The sequence below is a fragment of the Oncorhynchus mykiss genome, chromosome 17 (assembly GCF_057628025.1).
Source record: "Oncorhynchus mykiss isolate SJ-2025 chromosome 17, ASM5762802v1, whole genome shotgun sequence".
NCBI lineage: Eukaryota > Metazoa > Chordata > Actinopteri > Salmoniformes > Salmonidae > Oncorhynchus > Oncorhynchus mykiss.
Window position 1 is genome coordinate 58,261,152 of NC_143038.1, and position 18,007 is coordinate 58,279,158.

Consider the following 18,007-nt stretch of genomic DNA (forward strand, 5'->3'; position numbering starts at 1 on the left):
GTTGGTTGCTAACACCACAACAGGTGATCAGCAAGACAAGACAACAGAAGCCAACCACAAGACAGAGAAAAAGCGTCCAACAGGTAAAGGCAAAAGCATAACTATGGCAACAAACAACTGGCAAGGCAAATATTTTACAATCATTCGATGACTGAAATGGAAATAATATGTTGTCTTCTTTATTTGTATATTCTTCAGATACTTTCTCAGAAATGGCAGAAAGCTGGGGAAGTGCTGCTTATGCAGCCAGGCGACAAAACCAAGATACAACGAGAGAATCTTCCTTTACCTTCACCAACAGCAATAACACCAAAGGTGAGAGTGCAACTACATCTACCTTGATTGAAACTTCCAATTCATATATTTTATTTTATTTAAATCATAAGGTTATGTTAACTGTATTTAGTCATATTTTTATGGAAGTTATATACAACAGATGGCATAAGTAAAATTTCACTTTCTACGTATAATTTGAGTGAATTAATATAATTTATGTAATTTGCATTACTTTTGCATTTTAATTGATCATCTAAAGAAGCATGTAGATCATCTAACCAGGCACCTGCACCTGTCATTTTCTCCTTCTTAGAAAAATAATTTTGTCTGTTTGATCTCAGATCCCTTTGAGGGCCCCAACTACCACATTGCTCCAAGATGGGTGTACAATGTTTCAACACTTTGGATGATCATAGTGGTCATCCTCTCAGTCTTCACCAATGGCCTGGTACTGGTGGCCACTGCAAAATTCAAGAAGCTCCAACACCCTCTGAACTGGATCTTGGTCAACCTTGCTATTGCTGACATTGGAGAAACACTTTTGGCAAGCACCATCAGCGTTTGCAACCAGTTTTTTGGCTACTTCATTCTGGGACATCCAATGTGTGTCTTTGAGGGATACACTGTCTCCACTTGCGGTAAGATGCAGTTTTACATGGACTATACTATTATCTAATATTTAACAAGAAAATTATACATTTCTACACGGTGCTGAGAAAGAGTAATTGTCAGATTCTAGAACACCGTAGCATAGTGACAGTAATCAGAATTTCTCTTTTGTCTAATTTACAGTATATGTATATATTATGCAGGAATTGCTGCTCTGTGGTCCCTGGCTGTCATCTCTTGGGAGAGATGGGTGGTGGTGTGCAAGCCCTTTGGAAGTGTCAAGTTTGATGCCAAATGGGCCATGGGAGGCATTATCTTCTCCTGGGTCTGGTCTGCTTTCTGGTGTGCCCCCCCCATCTTTGGCTGGAGCAGGTGGGATTTCTCTTCTTATTTCACTGAGGATTCAAGTTTTAAAAATTCAATTATTTAACACATTTCTTTATCTCTCTCCCTCCACCAGGTACTGGCCTCACGGCCTGAAGACTTCCTGCGGACCTGATGTGTTCGGAGGCAATGAAGATCCTGGAGTCAAGTCCTACATGATTACTCTCATGATTACATGCTGCTTCTTCCCCCTGTTCGTGATCATCTTCTGCTACATTTTCGTGTGGCTAGCCATTCGTGCTGTAAGTGATATTTTAAATATACCATACTGTAGCAAGCAACTATGTTGTTAAATACAGTAATGGTCAAGTGTACCTTTTGAAAAGGCATATTAAAGGGTTAGATCTAACCATTTGATATTCCTTCTGAATGACCACAGGTTGCAGCGCAGCAGAAAGACTCTGAGTCAACACAGAAGGCCGAGAAGGAAGTGTCCAGGATGGTTGTTGTCATGATTATAGCTTACTGTGTATGCTGGGGACCTTATACCTGCTTTGCCTGCTTTGCTGCGGCTAACCCTGGGTATGCTTTCCACCCTCTGGCAGCCGCAATTCCTGCCTACTTTGCCAAGAGCGCCACCATCTACAATCCAGTTATATATGTCTTCATGAACAAACAGGTAAGTCTAAACAGGATTCTCAGACACTGTTTTTTTATCTTACTGATTTCATGTAACAAAGCTCTAACAATACTACTTTTTCTAAATGTTTCACAATTGCCTTTCTTGTGAAGTACATTTTTTTTAAAGCATTGGCTGACAATGTGTTCGTTCAATTTCGAGATAGACATATAATTTGAAAGTCTTATGTTTAATTATTTCTCTCTCTCCAGTTCCGTACTTGCATCATGCAGCTCTTTGGAAAGGCAGAAGATGATGGCACTGAAGTGTCTACATCAAAAACAGAGGTTTCCTCTGTGGCACCTGCATAAACCCCAGACAACATTGTACCTCTTGGAAACAAATCGTGAACCTTCTGAGGAGATTTTCCAAATGGGACTTTTCAAATGTACAGTACATCCTCTTGTTTTTCTTAAACAAACATTCTCCCACAACTTTTCAGGAGATTATTAACCTTTACCTCATACAGGTGCAATGTGTGTAAAAACGTTACCCACAAAACTAAATTGCTATGAACCACCCCTTGGAGCTTTTTTAATCCATGGTCTTCGATTAAACAGGCAGAGAATTGTGTGGTAATTGATATGCATATTATAGCTATTTGAGTGGTACATTATGGGAATATGTATATACTACTACTATCAATCTCTGTCCAAGTGACAAGAAAAAGTCGGCGTCTTGTAATGCATTCCCTTCACTCTGCAGTGGCTAAACTAGACAGCTTCACAGCTAAGGAAAACTGAAATTAACTGCCAATGGAAATCTGATCATCTCAAAATGATGTGAACAATGTATGGTTTGAAAACCCCTTACTTTTAAAGTAATTTATGAGGTAAACATTTTGTATCCCTCTTGCAAATAAAAAAACAAAAAAATAATAATACTAGTAAATAGATAATTGTGTATACAATGTATTTAACAATGTTTTTTTCTGATTAAAATACATTTCATGCATGCAGCAAAATGAAAATACCCTCTCGTCTCACTTTCTATGTTTATACACTGTTCATTCCATGTTTATTCACTGCTACCTGTTATCAATGATTGTTTAAAGACCAAACTCACATGCCACACCCAATATGAACTGTCTGGTAAAGCGAATAGGATAGAGGTTATCTCCCCAATCAGCCTAAAGGATCGAAGTGATTCACTTTCCTCATGATTGGTTTGTATTTACATGAGGTGTAATGCATGTATATGAGAGGCGAAGTCAAGTGCAGGAGAGCGGAGTATAATAAACAGGCGCACTTTAATACCGGTTACCAAATGACAGCACATAACGCATACAAATGCCAAAAACACGGTCTGCAACGCCTGACAATCATCCACATTACAATCACTCACAAATACAACATGGGGAACAGAGGGTTAAATAATAAACAAGTGATTGGTGAGTGAAGCCAGGTGTGATAAGACAGAGACAGAACAAATGGAAAATGAAAAGTGGATCGGCGGTGGCTAGAAAGCCGGTGACGTCGACCACCAAACGCTGCCCGAACAAGGAGAGGGAATGACTTCAGCGGAAGTCGTGACAGTACCCCCCACTTTGACACACGGTTCCAGCAGCGCGCCGATACCGACCTCGGGGACGACCCAGAGGACGAGGCACAGGGTGATCCGGATGGAGACGGTGGAAATCCCGCAGCAACGAAGGGTCCAGGACGTCCTGCACCGGCACCAAGCATCTCTCCTCCGGACCGTACCCCTCCCACTCCACGAGGTACTGAAGGCCCCTCGCCCGACGCCTCGAGTCCAGGATGGCTCGAACAGCATACGCCGGTGCCCCCTCGATGTCCAGAGGGGGCGGAGGAACCTCCCGCACCTCAGATTCCTGGAGTGGGTCAAGAGCCAAACCCTGTCCCCCGGCCTCGCTGCGGTGGCGGTTGGCGCTCGCTTTTTGCCACCTCACGGCCCGTTGTAGGTGCACATGGGCGGCGTCCCAGGTCTCCTCCGAGAGCTTGAACCACTCGTCCACCGCAGGAGCCTCGATCTGGCTCTGATGCCACGGTGCCAGAACCGGCTGATACCCCAGTACGCACGGGAAAGGAGAGAAGTTAGTGGAGCAGTGGCGGAGTGAGATTTGGGCCATCTCTGTCCAGGGGATGAACGTCGCCCACTCCCCCGGCCGGTCCTGGCAATATGACCTCAGAAACCTACCCACATTCTGATTTACTCTCTCCACCTGCCCGTTACGGGGTGAAAACCTGAGGTAAGGCTGCCCGAGACCCCCAGACGTTCCATAAACGTTCTCCAGACCCTGGATGTGAACTGGGGACCCCGATCAGAGACTATATCCTCAGGCAACCCGTAGTGCCGGAAGACGTGAGTGAACAGGGCCTCCACAGTCTGTAGGGCCGTAGGGAGACAGGGCAGAGGGAGGAGACGACAGGACTTAGAAAAACGATCCACAACGACCAGGATTGTGGTGTTGCCCTGTGAGGGAGGAAGATCCGTCAGGAAGTCCACCGACAGGTGCGACCACGGCCGTTGTGGAACCGGTAGGGGTTGTAATTTCCCTCTGGGCAGGTGCCTGGGAGCCTTGCTCTGGGCACACACCGCTCAGGAGGAAACATAAACCCTCACGTCCTTGGCCAAGGTGGGCCACCAGTACTTCCCACTAAGGCAAGGCGCAGTCCGACTGATGCCAGGATGACCAGAGGAGAGTGACGTATGGGCCCAATAGGACAAACGGTTGCGGACAGCAGACGGAACGTACCGGCGCCCAGCTGGACACTGGGGGGAAGTGGGCTCTGTGTGTAACTCCTGCTTGATGTCCATGGACCGCTCTTCTGTGTCATACATCCGGGACAGTACGTCTGCCTTAGCGTTCTGGGAACCTGGTCTGTAGGATAGAGTGAAAACTAAACGGGTAAAGAACATAGCCCACCTTGCCTGGCGAGGGTTCAGTCTCCTCGCCGCCTGGATGTACTCCAGATTGCGGAGGTCAGTCCAGATGTGAAAAGGGTGTTTAGCCCCCTCAAGCCAATGTCTCCACGCCTTCAGAGCCTTGACAACAGCCAACATCTCCCGGTCCCCAACATCATAGTTTCGCTCTGCAGGGCTGAGCTTCTTCGAAAAGAGAGCACAGGGGCAGAGCTTTGGTGGCGTGTCCGAGCGCTGAGAGAGCACGGCTCCTATCCCAGCCTCGGACTCGTCCACCTCCACTATGAACGCCAAAGAGGGATCCGGATGAGCCAGCACGGGAGCTGAGGTAAACAGAGCCTTCAGGTGACCAAAATCCCTGTCCGCCTCAGCCGACCACTGCAGCCGCACCGGTCCCCCCTTCAGCAATGAGGTAATGGGAGCTGCTACTTGACCAAAACCCCGGATAAACCTCCGATGGTAGTTGGCAAACCCCAGAAACCGCTGCACTTCCTTTACCATGGTCAGAGTCGGCCAATTACGCACTGCTGAAATGCGGTCACTCTCCTTCTCCACCCCTGACGTGGAAATGCGGTACCCTAAGAAGGAGACGGACTGTTGGAAGAACAGACATTTCTCAGCCTTGACATACAGGTCATGCTCCAACAGTCGACCAAGCACCCTGCGCACCAGGGACACATGCTCGGCGCGTGTAGCGGAGTATATCAGAATGTCGTCGATATACACCACTACACCCTGCCCGTGCAGTTCCCGAACAATCTCGTCAACAAAGGCCTAGAAGACTGATTGAGCATTCATCAACCTGTACGGCATGACGAGGTACTCATAGTGCCCTGAGGTGGTATTAAATGCCGTCTTCCACTCATCCCCCTCCCGGATACGCACCAGGTTGTAAGCGCTACTGAGATCCAATTTTGTGAAGAAGCGCGCCCCGTGCAATGACTCGATCATACTGGCGATGAGAGGCAGCGGGTAGCTGTACCTCACAGTGATCTGATTGATCCCCCGATAGTCAATACACGGGCGCAGACCCCCATCCTTCTTCTTCACAAAAAAGAAACTTGAGGAGGCAGGGGAAGTGGAGGGCCGAATGTATCCCTGCCCCAGGGATTCGGAGACATATGTTTCCATATCCACCGTCTCAACCTGTGACAGAGGATACACGTGACTCCTGGGAAGTGCTGCGTCTACCAGGAGAGTTATCGCACAATCCCCCCGTCGATGAGGTGGTCCCTAAACTATGAGCAAATGAACAGTCAATACAATTCCCAGCTGCGCCTGAATCTACTAGCGCCTTATGCTGAGAATGCGGGGAAAACAAAATAAACACATGCATGTGAGCAGCAGGGGGCTCTGGGTGAGCCTGTTGCCGACTCACCTGGGGTGACACGATAGTGCCCTGCCTGCTGCCTCGACTCCATTAGGAACCCTCCCCAGCACCGACCAGCAGTGTACCCTCTACGGCCACAGATGATGCAGGGAATGACCCCTCCTCCGGTCGCCCTAAGTGCAGCACCTCCCAGCTCCATGGGTTTCAGAGCGGAGGTGCTGGGGGATGGAACTGACAGGTCCCGATCCAGACATCCGCGGGTAGTCAGCAGGTTGTCCAGCCGGATAGACAGGTCCACCAGCTGGTCCAATGTGAGGGTGGTGTCTCGGGAAAGCCAACTCCCGACGGACGTCCTCGCGCAGACTGCACCTGTAGTGATCGATCGGGGGCCTGTCGTTCCATCCCTCGCTGGTGGCCAGGGTCCGGAAGTCCAAGGTGAAATCCTGCACGCTCCTTGTCCCCTGCCTCAGTTGGAAAAGTCCTGGAGTGGGCCAATGCCGTATGGAGTGAGGTAGACGCGGCATGGGACCATTACGCAGAGTTCATGGGACCATTACGCAAAGTTCATGGGACCATTACGCAAAGTCCACTCCTGTACTTTGCCTGAGAGGCAGGAGACGAGGGTGGACACACTCTCACGCCCCAAGGAGCCGGGTGGATGGTCCCCAGGTAGAGCTCCAGCTGTAGTAGAAACCCCTGGCATCTGGCAGCCGTCCCATCATACTTCCTCGGGAGCGCGAGTCGAATCCCGCTGGGACCAGGTGAAAGAGGGGAGGATAGTGGGACCTGTTGTAGTGGAGCTGGTGGAGGCGCTGAAAAACCTCCTCCTCTCTCCCAATGATCCATAGTCTGCAGCACGCGATCCATGGCTGTTCCCAGATGTTGTAACATGGTCGTGTTCTGCTGAATGCGCTCCTCCACTGCAACTGGGAGGGCGTCTGCTCCTGCTGACTCCCTTCTTGAGGTGATTGATTCTGTACTGCGATTATATGGAAGGAGAAGTCAAGTGCAGGAGAGTGGAGTATAATAAACAGGCACACTTTAATACCGGTTACCAAATGACAGCACATAATGTATACAAGTGCCAAAAACACAGTCTAAAACAAAAGTGCAACGCCTGACAATTATCCACGTAACAAATAACAATCACTCACAAATACAACATAGGGAACAGAGGGTTAAATAATAAACAAGTAATTGGTGAGTGAAGTCAGGTGTGATAAGACAAAGACAGAACAAATGGAAAATGAAAAGTGGATCGGCGGTGGCTAGACAGCCGGTGACATCGAGGTGACATCGACCACGGAACGCCGACTGAACACAAGGAGAGGGACTGACTTCGGTGGAAGTCGTGACATGAGGAAATGCTAGAACATAGAATGAAGTAAATTAAATCAACGTCTGATTATCTCCTCAAAGTATACTTCCCTGTTTACTTTTTTGTAGTAAAACTATTTTAATTGACAAAATGTGTTTTCTTTATGTACAAGTAATTAGAATCATTTTTAAGTCAACTATTTCATTTTTTAAGCATGACGAGGATAAGCAATTTCACCTGACTGCTGAGTAACATGACCCCAAAAGCACTTCTCATCCAAGAAGGATTAACCTTAAATTCAAACATTTGATTCAGTTCTTCCGGGTCAGCATAATTCAAGTTTGTGTGTGTGTGTGTCTGACCATTTCTGATTTAGATTAATCTTGATGACAACATGGCTGGTATAAAACCCCACAGATTGGGGTACACCATCTTGTTGGTTGCTAACACCACAACAGGTGAAGAGCAAGAAAAGACAAGACGTCAAACCGCAAGATAGAGAAAAGGCGTCCAACAGGTAAAGGCAAAAAACACAACTGTGGTAACAAACAACTGGCAAGGCAAATATTTTAGAACAATTCAATGACTGAAATGGAAATAATATGTTTTCTTCTTGATTTGCATAATCTGCAGAGGATTGGAGAAGTGCTGCTTTTGCAGCCAGGCAACATAACCAAGAGACAATTAAATAATCTTCCTTCACCTACAACAACAGCAATAAAACCAATGGTGGGAGAGGACGAGAAACTACAGTAATGGCCAAGTTAACCTTTTGAAAAGGCATATCACAGGGTAAAATCGAACCCTTTAAAATTCCTTCCGAATGACCATACTGTAAATTGCCATGCAGCAGAAAGACTGCGTCAACACAGAAGGCTCAGGAGGAAGTGTCCAGGATGGTTGTTGCCATGATTATAGTTTACTGTGTATGCTAGGGACCTCATACCTGCTGCCTGCAACCTGGACTCAGGGTATATGTAATATTTTAAATGAAAATTTGTGACACTCAAATGAGTATGACATGTTACATTTGGTATGGTATATATTAATTTGTGGATGTCCATCATCCATTTCATATACGTTACGAATTACAATTCGTATGATATGTTACGAATTACTATTTGTACAAAATGTTAACAATTTGCAATACCTATGATATTAAGTTACAAATTCCAATTTGTTGTGGCTAATGTTAGCTAGGCAGCTAGGTGGCTAATGTTAGCTGGACTAGGGATTAGGTGTTAAAGGGAAATTTCACCCTGGCTCTGCCACAGCATATAATCATTACTATATTAACAACATTACGTTTTGTCCTTAACATCAAAATTATCCAAACCACAAGCTAGAAGTTGCGCATTTTCATTTCACTGTTAGAATCGGGAAGTTTTGACTTCTTGTGTTTGTCTGCTCATAGTGAACCACATATTCCGACATTCATAATGAATACAGCTACCGCCGGTAGGTAGATGGGGCGTGTCCACAAACTTGAGTGATAGTGTTGTTTACTTTGAAACTAACAACACAGTAATCGCAGAATTTCTCCAGACAATTTTTTGGGGGAACATTTGTTTTTCACTAACGTTTGTCATCATGTCCATGTGGTGTTCTATGCCTGGCTGTGTAAATTACATGCACGACAACGAGTTATCTTTCACAGTTCTACCGACCAGAGATCTACCCCGATACCGCCAGTGGATTGCGGCTCTCAAGAATGATGCTTGTGGTGACCAAAGACTATCAGAGGGATTTTCAGGGTAAACTGATGGGTAATCCATTTGGACGACAGCTGAGAAGTGATGCGATACCATAGATTTTTTCCTTCACAACAAAACAGAAGATTTTTGATTAGAGGTAATCTAACGTTAGCTAGCTTGCTAGCCTAGCTGGACTAGGTAAATTAGCTAGCTAATGTTTCAGTCCTGTAATGAACTCTGAAAGCATTCAGCTAAATCATATAGCTAGCTATCATTTGGATACACACTGTCAATCCATTTCGCCTATGCCATGGTAGTCACTGCTAGACTGGTAGCTAACGTTAGTTGGTTCTAAACTGGCTAGCAATCTTGCTGCCAATGTAGTGACGCTAGCTAGCTAACAGCAAGCTGACAATGTTGAAATGTCCATATTAGGTGTGCTAAGGAAGCCAGTCTAATAAAGATTAAATATAATAGTGTGGTGGTTGAATTGTGTATTGTTGTGTAATTTGTTGTAGGTGGTACAGAATATGATTCCACCAGCATGTGCTTCCAACCCCTAGCTATGCACAAGGTACATTGGCAAAACACAATACAAGCTGACAGCTAAAATAGCTCAATTTACATTAAGCATGGCATAAACATGAAATGGTTCATGTTTGTATGGGTTTGTGTTATTGGGATAGAGTTAGCCTGAGGACCACAGAGTACCTTCCAGACCATGTTTAAAAATATATATATATTTCACCTTTATTTAACCAGGTAGGCTAGTTGAGAACAAGTTCTCATTTGCAACTGCGACCTGGCCAAGATAAAGCAAAGCAATTCAACACATATAACAACACAGAATTACACATGGAATAAACACACATACAATCAATAATTTAGTAGAAAAATATATATACAGCATGTGCAAATGAGGTAGGATAAGAGAGGCAATACATAGGCTATGGTGGCGACGTAATTACAATATAGCAATTAATCACTGGAATGGTAGAATGTGCAGAAGATGAACGTGCAAGTAGAGATACTGGGGTGCAAAGGAGCAAGATAAATAAATAAATACAATATGGGGATGAGGTAGATTGGATGGGCTATTTACAGATGAGCTATGTACAGGTCCAGTGATCTGTGAGCTGCTCTGACAGCTGGTGCGTAAAACCTAGTGAAGGAGGTAAGAGTCTTGTAGACATGTCTTTGTGTTGTGTTTTGAGAATCTGCAGAGAGAAGAGTGAAGTGGTTGTGTCATTACTGTAGTCTTGATTTTTCTGTTCCACAATCTTGATGTGCTCCATAACCACAAGGTGTGTCCGCTCCCTCATGCTTGTGTAGCTCTTTGGGGTATTTTTTAGCAGGGCACTGTGGAAGAACTCCAGATAATCTCAGTTTTACAAACAGAAAATGTAAAAAGAGAAAAGGGGTAGACTAAATGGATTACACATTACATCCAAAATGAAATCTAGAATCGGCTTCCTATACAGTGCCTTGCGAAAGTATTCTCAAAAACGGAAAAATTATTCAGCCCCCTTAAGTTAATACTTTGTAGCGCCACCTTTTGCTGCGATTACAGCTGTAAGTCGCTTGGGGTATGTCTCTATCAGTTTTGCACATCGAGAGACTGACATTTTTTCCCATTCCTCCTTGCAAAACAGCTCGAGCTCAGTGAGGTTGGATGGAGAGCATTTGTGAACAGCAGTTTTCAGTTCTTTCCACAGATTCTCGATTGGATTCAGGTCTGGACTTTGACTTGGCCATTCTAACACCTGGATATGTTTATTTTTTAACCATTCCATTGTAGATTTTGCTTTATGTTTTGGATCATTGTCTTGTTGGAAGACAAATCTCCGTCCCAGTCTCAGGTCTTTTGCAGACTACATCAGGTTTTCTTCCAGAATGGTCTTGTATTTGGCTCCATCCATCTTCCCATCAATTTTAACCATCTTACCTGTCCCTGCTGAAGAAAAGCAGGCCCAAACCATGATGCTGCCACCACCATGTTTGACAGTGGGGATGGTGTGTTCAGGGTGATGCGCTGTGTTGCTTTTACGCCAAACATAACGTTTTGCATTGTTGCCAAAAAGTTCGATTTTGGTTTAATCTGACCAGAGCACCTTCTTCCACATGTTTGGTGTGTCTCCCAGGTGGCTTGTGGCAAACTTTAAACTACACTTTTTTATGGATATCTTTAAGAAATGGCTTTCTTCTTGCCACTCTTCCATAAAGGCCAGATTTGTGCAATATACGACTGATTGTTGTCCTATGGACAGAGTCTCCCACCTCAGCTGTAGATCTCTGCAGTTCATCCAGAGTGATCATGGGCCTCTTGGCTGCATCTCTGATCAGTCTTCTCCTTGTATGAGCTGAAAGTTTAGAGGGACGGCCAGGTCTTGGTAGATTTGCAGTGGTCTGATACTCCTTCCATTTCAATATTATCGCTTGCACAGTGCTCCTTGGGATGTTTAAAGCTTGGGAAATATTTTTGTATCCAAATCCGGCTTTAAACTTCTTCACAACAGTATCTCGGACCTGCCTGGTGTGTTCCTTGTTCTTCATGATGCTCTCTGCGCTTTTAACGGACCTCTGAGACTATCACAGTGCAGGTGCATTTATACGGAGACTTGATTACACACAGGTGGATTGTATTTATCATCATTAGTCATTTAGGTCAACATTGGATCATTCAGAGATCCTCACTGAACTTCTGGAGAGAGTTTGCTGCACTGAAAGTAAAGGGGCTGAATAATTTTGCACGCCCAAACTTTCAGTTTTTGATTTGTTAAAAAAGTTTGAAATATCCAATAAATGTCGTTCCACTTCATGATTGTGTCCCACTTGTTGTTGATTCTTCACAAAAAAATACAGTTTTATATCTTTATGTTTGAAGCCTGAAATGTGGCAAAAGGTCGCAAAGTTCAAGGGGGCCGAATACTTTCGCAAGGCACTGTATCGCAACAAAGCATCCTTCACTCATGCTACCAAACTTACCCTTGTAAAACGGACTATCCTACCGATCCTTGACTTCGGCAATGTCATTTAGAAATTAGCCTCCAACACTACTCAACAAATTGGATGCAGTCTATCACAGTGCCATCCATTTTGTCACCAAAGCCAGATATATTACCCACCACTGCGACATGTATGCTCTCGTTGGCTGGCCCTCGCTACATATTCGTCGCCAAACCCACTGGCTCCAGGTCATCTATAAGTCTCTGCTAGGTAAAGCCCCGTCTTATCTCAGCTCACTGGTCACCAGAGCAGCACCCACCCATATCTCACTGGTCACCCCCAAAGCCAATTCTTCCTTTGGCCGCCTCTCCTTCCAGTTCTCTGATGCCAATGACTGGAACGAATTGCAAAAATCACTGAAGCTGGAGACTTATATCTCCGTCTCTAACTTTAAGCATCAGGTGTCAGAGCAGCTTACCGATCACTGTACCTGTACACAGTCAATCTGTAAATAGCACACCCAACTACCTCATCCCCATATTGTTATTTAAGTTGTTAATGAAGATAAGCATCGGGCTGTTAATGGCTTGTTCCTTGTTGGAGAGCAATTCATGAGTAAGGATGTTTTTTTGGGAGACCCGTTTGCTGGTGAGGGATGCATTGGGAAAGGTGGAGGCAGTCAGAGTGGCCAGGACTGGTATGATGTTAATTTTATGTGTGTCAGAAGAGCAAAAGGAGTGTGCGCTGTGCCTCTCAAAAATATTGACATATGAAAGTGGTTTGCTATGATTTTCTGAATAAGGCACAGACAAAAGGTGTTATCTCTAGCATCTCCTTAGATACTGTGGTTTCGGTTTAGCCAGGACATAGTTGATGTTTAGCCAGGAGTAGTTGATGCACATAGCTTGAAACACATGGTAGATGGAAAGAAGAAGGAAAGCCTATTGGTTTTACTGTCATTTGATGAAGAGTTTCTGCAGACACATGTGCCTTCAGAAAGTATTCATACCCCTTGACTTAATCCACATTTTGTTGTTTTACAGCATGAATTCAAAATGGATTCAATAAAAAAAAAATCTCACCCATCTACACACAATACTCCATAATGACAAAGTGAAAACATGCTTTTGGAAATACAGAAATATCTAATTTACATAACTATTCACATCCCTGAGTTAGAATCACCTTTGGCAGTGATTACAGCTGTGAGTCTTTCTGGATAAGTCTCGAAGAGCTTTGTCCACCTGGATTGTACAATACTTGCACATTATTCTTTAAAAAATATTCAAGCTCTGTCAAGTTGGTTGTTGACCATTGCTTGACAGCCATTTTCAGCCCGTTGGGTGAATGGAGAAAAATAAGAAAGTCTGTCGGTCTTGTTGTTTTTTTGATGAAGAGCAAATACCTACGCATGTGAAGCTTGGTTATATAAGATACGTGGTAAGAGCTTTCATCCCCAAACCACTGTAGTGTAAGAATTGTAAAGGATTAGGCCATGTTTCAAGTGTGTGCAGATGGACAGAGTATACTGATGAATGGTGTGTAGAAGGATGACGATGTTGCAAAAGTAGTGTGGATCATGATCCCAAATTCCTGGAGTGCCCTGTAAGGGTGAAGGAGATTGAGGTGGCAAAAGTTAGAGTGGTAAATCGAATCTCCTATGCGGAGGCACTGCATCACAGTGCTAGCTGTGCCACTAGAGATGCTGGTTTGAGTCCAGGCTCTGTCATAGCTGGCCGCAACTGGGAGACCCATGGGGCGGCGCACAATTGGCCCAGCGCCGTCCGGGTTAGGGGAGGGTTTTGCTGGCAAGGATGTTCTTGTCCCATTGTGCTCTAGTGACTCCTGTGGTTGGCCCGGACACAATACACGCTGACACGGTCGCCAGGTGTACGGTGTTTCCTCTGACACATTGGTGTGGTTGGCTTCCGGGTTAAGTGGGCATTGTGTCAAGAAGCTGTGCGGCTTGGCTGGGTTGTGTTTCGGAGGATGCACAGCTCTCAACCTTCGCCTCTGCCGAGTCCGTATGGGAGTTGCGGCGATGAGACAAGATTGTAACTACCAATTAGTTACCATGAAAAAGGGGTAAAAACATTTTAAACAGGTGAATTGTGTGGCATTCAAAGACGTCTAAGAAACTGGACATTATTGTGGCTGCGGCAAAAACGTTTATGGGACTTAAGAATTTTACGTCTGAAGACTTGCAAGGCGCCAGAAGACATGTCTTCCCAGGTTCCCCTTGAGCCATTGTAGGGATCAGATCTGTTTGATTTTTTAACATTATTTTAAAAAAAAAATGTATTCAATTTTTTTTTGTAGTTTTTTGGTAGTTTGTTCCGTTTTTGGGGAATCCTGTTTCCATCCCGCACAGTAGGTGGCGGGATGCACATTCAATTGTGCGATCACCAATATACAATAGAAGAAGAAGAGGTCTGGGGAAGCATGGTGCTGCAGAAAGTTTTGTGGATTGAACTTTGTTATCCGGGGGTTCCCCAGGTAGCGAGGGGAATGGCGCCCCTTGAGAGAAAGAGATGTACAGTATGTTAGGGGAAGAACAATATTATCATAAGGAGACATATTCTTGGAATAAAGCGGAGGAATGGAGGGAAAAAGAGAGGTTGAAGAGAGAGAGGGAGCGGGTGATCTTGAATTGGTTAAAAATTTTGGGAAACCTTGTAGATGGTTTGTTGAAGAAGAATGGTAGAAAGTGTAAGTTGTATGCCGGATCGAAGACAGGATGAGAAATGGAAGTGAGTGAGGGCAAATGATCGGAGGTGGTAGGTGTGGTAAAGTTCTCAGAGCCCGAGGCTTGCACCGAGGGTCAGGATAAAGATGAGTCCATCAAACCAATGGGGACAAGAGATGTGTATTGTTTTGCTCTCAAGAAAATTGTGCCATTGAAAGGAGTGATGACTGGGGTAGTGGTAAAAGTGAAAGTTTACCAACTGAAGGGGAAGATTCCTGGTGTTTGTGATGCTCGTCGTTCGGTGTGACACAGACAGGGTGGCGTGAGTAGTGAAACAGAAGAGTCGTTGTCTGTTCTTTTGTGTTTTGATGTTGAATCTGTGCTTGACAAAATTATGTTAGGATATATAAGCCATCTCGTCCAAGCTTTTGTGCCGAACACATTATGTTGTTGCAGGTGTCAAGCTTATGGGCATGTGGCAGCAGTGTGTAGGAGGGAGGATCCTAGGTGTGATAAGTGTACAGAAGGGCATGAAACAAAGGAATGTGTAGCATTGGGGAAAGTAGCGGTATGTGTTAACCGTAAGGGTGCCCATGGGGCTGGGGATCAGAACTGTCCGATACGAGAGAGGCAGGTTAAGCTTTCCAGGGTTAGAGTAACACAGAAGTTGTATGCTGAGGCAGTGAAGAAAGTAAAGGAAGATGGGTCAAGGTGGGGGAATCCTGAGAGGAGTGGTGTGAGTAGTGGATCTGTACCAGTAGAGAGGGATAGGCCAACAAGTGATATGTACTTCAGTAATTTTGGATTTTTAGCATTTATAGCAATGTTTATCAACTGTACTGCAGGGATGGAACTTAAATCGCAGAAAATTTAGGTTGTGGTGGCAGCTGTAGAAAAGTATTTGGGGGTACAAGACTTGACGTCTGAAGCAGTACGTTCGCCTGAGGTAGGACTAGATATATTTAAATAGTGGAGTAGGGTGGTGGGTTTTTAATGAGTGTAGGGTTAGATAGAGTATTTGCGAACTGAGACAAGGCGGAGCTTTACCTAGCATAGACTCATAGATGACCTGGAGCCAGTGGGTCTGGCGACAAATATGTAGCGAGGGCCAGCCCACTACAGCATACAGGTCGCAGTGGTGGGTGGTATAAGGTGATTTGGTAACAAAACGGATGGCACTGTGATAGACTGCATCCAGTTTGCTGAGTAGAGTGCGTGAAGCTATTTTGTAGATGACATCGCCGAAGTCGAGGATCGGTAGGATAGTCAGTTTTACTAGGGTAAGTTTGGCGGCATGAGTGAAGAATGCTTTGTTGCGAAATAGAAAGATGATTCTAGATTTGATTTTGGATTGGAGATGTTTAATATGCGTCTGGAAAGAGAGTTTACAGTATAGCCAGACACCTAGGTATTTATAGTTGTCCACATATTCTAGGTCGGAACCGTCCAGGGTGGTAATGCTAGTCGGGCGGGCGGGTGCGGGCAGCGAACGGTTGAAAAGCATGCATTTGGTTTTACTAGCATTTAAAAGCAGTTGGAGGCCACGGAAGGAGTGTTGTATGGCATTGAAGCTCGTTTGGAGGTTAGTTAGCACAGTATCCAAGGAAGGGCCAGAAGTATACAGAATGGTGTCTTCTGCGTAGAGGTGGATCAGGGAATCACCCGCAGCAAGAGCGACATCATTGATATATACAGAGAAAAGAGTCGGCCTGAGAATTGAACCCTGTGGCACCCCCATAGAGACTGCCAGAGGTCCGGACAACAGGCCCTCCGATTTGACACACTGAACAGCGAGCTGTTGGCCGGGGTTGGAGTAGCCAGGAGGAAGGCATGACCAGCCATTGAGAAATGCTTTTTGAAATATTGGATTATCATGGATTTATCAGTTGTGACCGTGTTACCTAGCCTCAGTGCAGTGGGCAGCTGGGAGGAGGTGCTCTGTTCTCCATGGACTTTACAGTGTCCCAAAACTTTTTGGAGTTAGAGCTACAGGATGCGAATTTCTGCTTGAAAAAGCTAGCCTTTGATTTCCTGACTGACTGCGTGTATTGGTTCCTGACTTCCCTGAACAATTGCATATCATGGGGACTATTCGATGCTATGGCAGTCCGCCACAGGTTATTTTTGTGCTGGTCAAGGGCAGTCAGGTCTGGAGTGAACCAAGGGCTATATATGTTCTTAGTTCTGCATTTTTTGAACGGGGCATGCTTATCTAAGATATTAAAGAATGACCAGGCATCCTCGACTGACGGGATGAGGTCAATATCCTTCCAGGATACCCGGGCCAGGTCGATTAGAAAGGCCTGCTCGCAGAAGTGTTTTAGGGAGAGTTTGACAGTGATTATTGGTGGTCGTTTGACCGCGGACCCATAGCGGATACAGGCAATGAAGCAGTGATCGCTGAGATCCTGATTGAATACAGTGGAGGTATATTTGGAGGGCAAGTTGGTCAGGATAACGTCTATGAGGGTGCCCATGTTTACGGATTTAGGGTTGTACCTGGTGGGTTCCTTGATGATTTGTGTGAGATTGAGGCTATCTAGCTTAGATTGTAGGACTGCCGGGGTGTTAAGCATATCCCAGTTTAGGTCACCTAACAGAATGAACTCTGAAGCTAGATGGGGGGTGATGAATTCACAAATGGTGTCCAGGGCACAGCTGGGAGCGGAGGGGGGTCGATAGCAGGCGGCAGCAGTGACAGACTTATTTCTGGAGAGGTTAATTTTTAAAATTAGAAGTTGAAACTGTTTGGGTATAGACCTGGAAAGTATGAACAAACTTTGCAGGCTCTCTCTGCAGTAGATTGCAACTCCTCCCCGTTTGGAGAAGAGATTGAAAATAAAATTGAAATGTATACAAAAAAGACTACGTACAAAAAAAAATACAAAAGTACACGAGAGGACGAACAAAACACGTCTGCACTGCTACGCCATCTTGGACTGAAAACCTGCTAACCATGTGTATTTGACCAATAAAATGTGATTTGATTTGGATGCCAACTGCCGTTAAACCTCATCAAGAAGAAGAACAACATTGTGCTGCATTTGTGGTGGGATTCAGAGCTTCTGAGTAGTTGCAAGGATCAAGGTCTGCCACGCATGTCTCCTTTGCAGAGGAGGTGCAAATAGCTGATGCAGTGGATGCCCTGCAGCCTGAGAATGAAGGTGTTAAAGAAGGTTAATGTTGTTGTTTGTATTGCCCAAGGGATAGATTGTTCTGGCCAAACGAATAATAATATATATATTTTTAAACATTGCAGGGA

General features: G+C 45.0%; 1 protein-coding gene across 1 annotated transcript; it reads left to right on the forward strand.

The window, feature by feature from the left end:
- Positions 1-2,854, forward strand: LOC100135982 (LWS opsin). The gene is given in 10 exon segments (NM_001124320.1): positions 1-83; positions 199-315; positions 618-914; positions 1,089-1,257; positions 1,346-1,511; positions 1,649-1,652; positions 1,655-1,662; positions 1,664-1,888; positions 2,101-2,199; positions 2,201-2,854. Coding segments are annotated over 8 exon segments (1,071 nt in total). The 5' UTR covers positions 1-83; positions 199-212; the 3' UTR covers positions 2,201-2,854.
- The last annotated feature ends 15,153 nt before the right edge of the window (positions 2,855-18,007 follow it).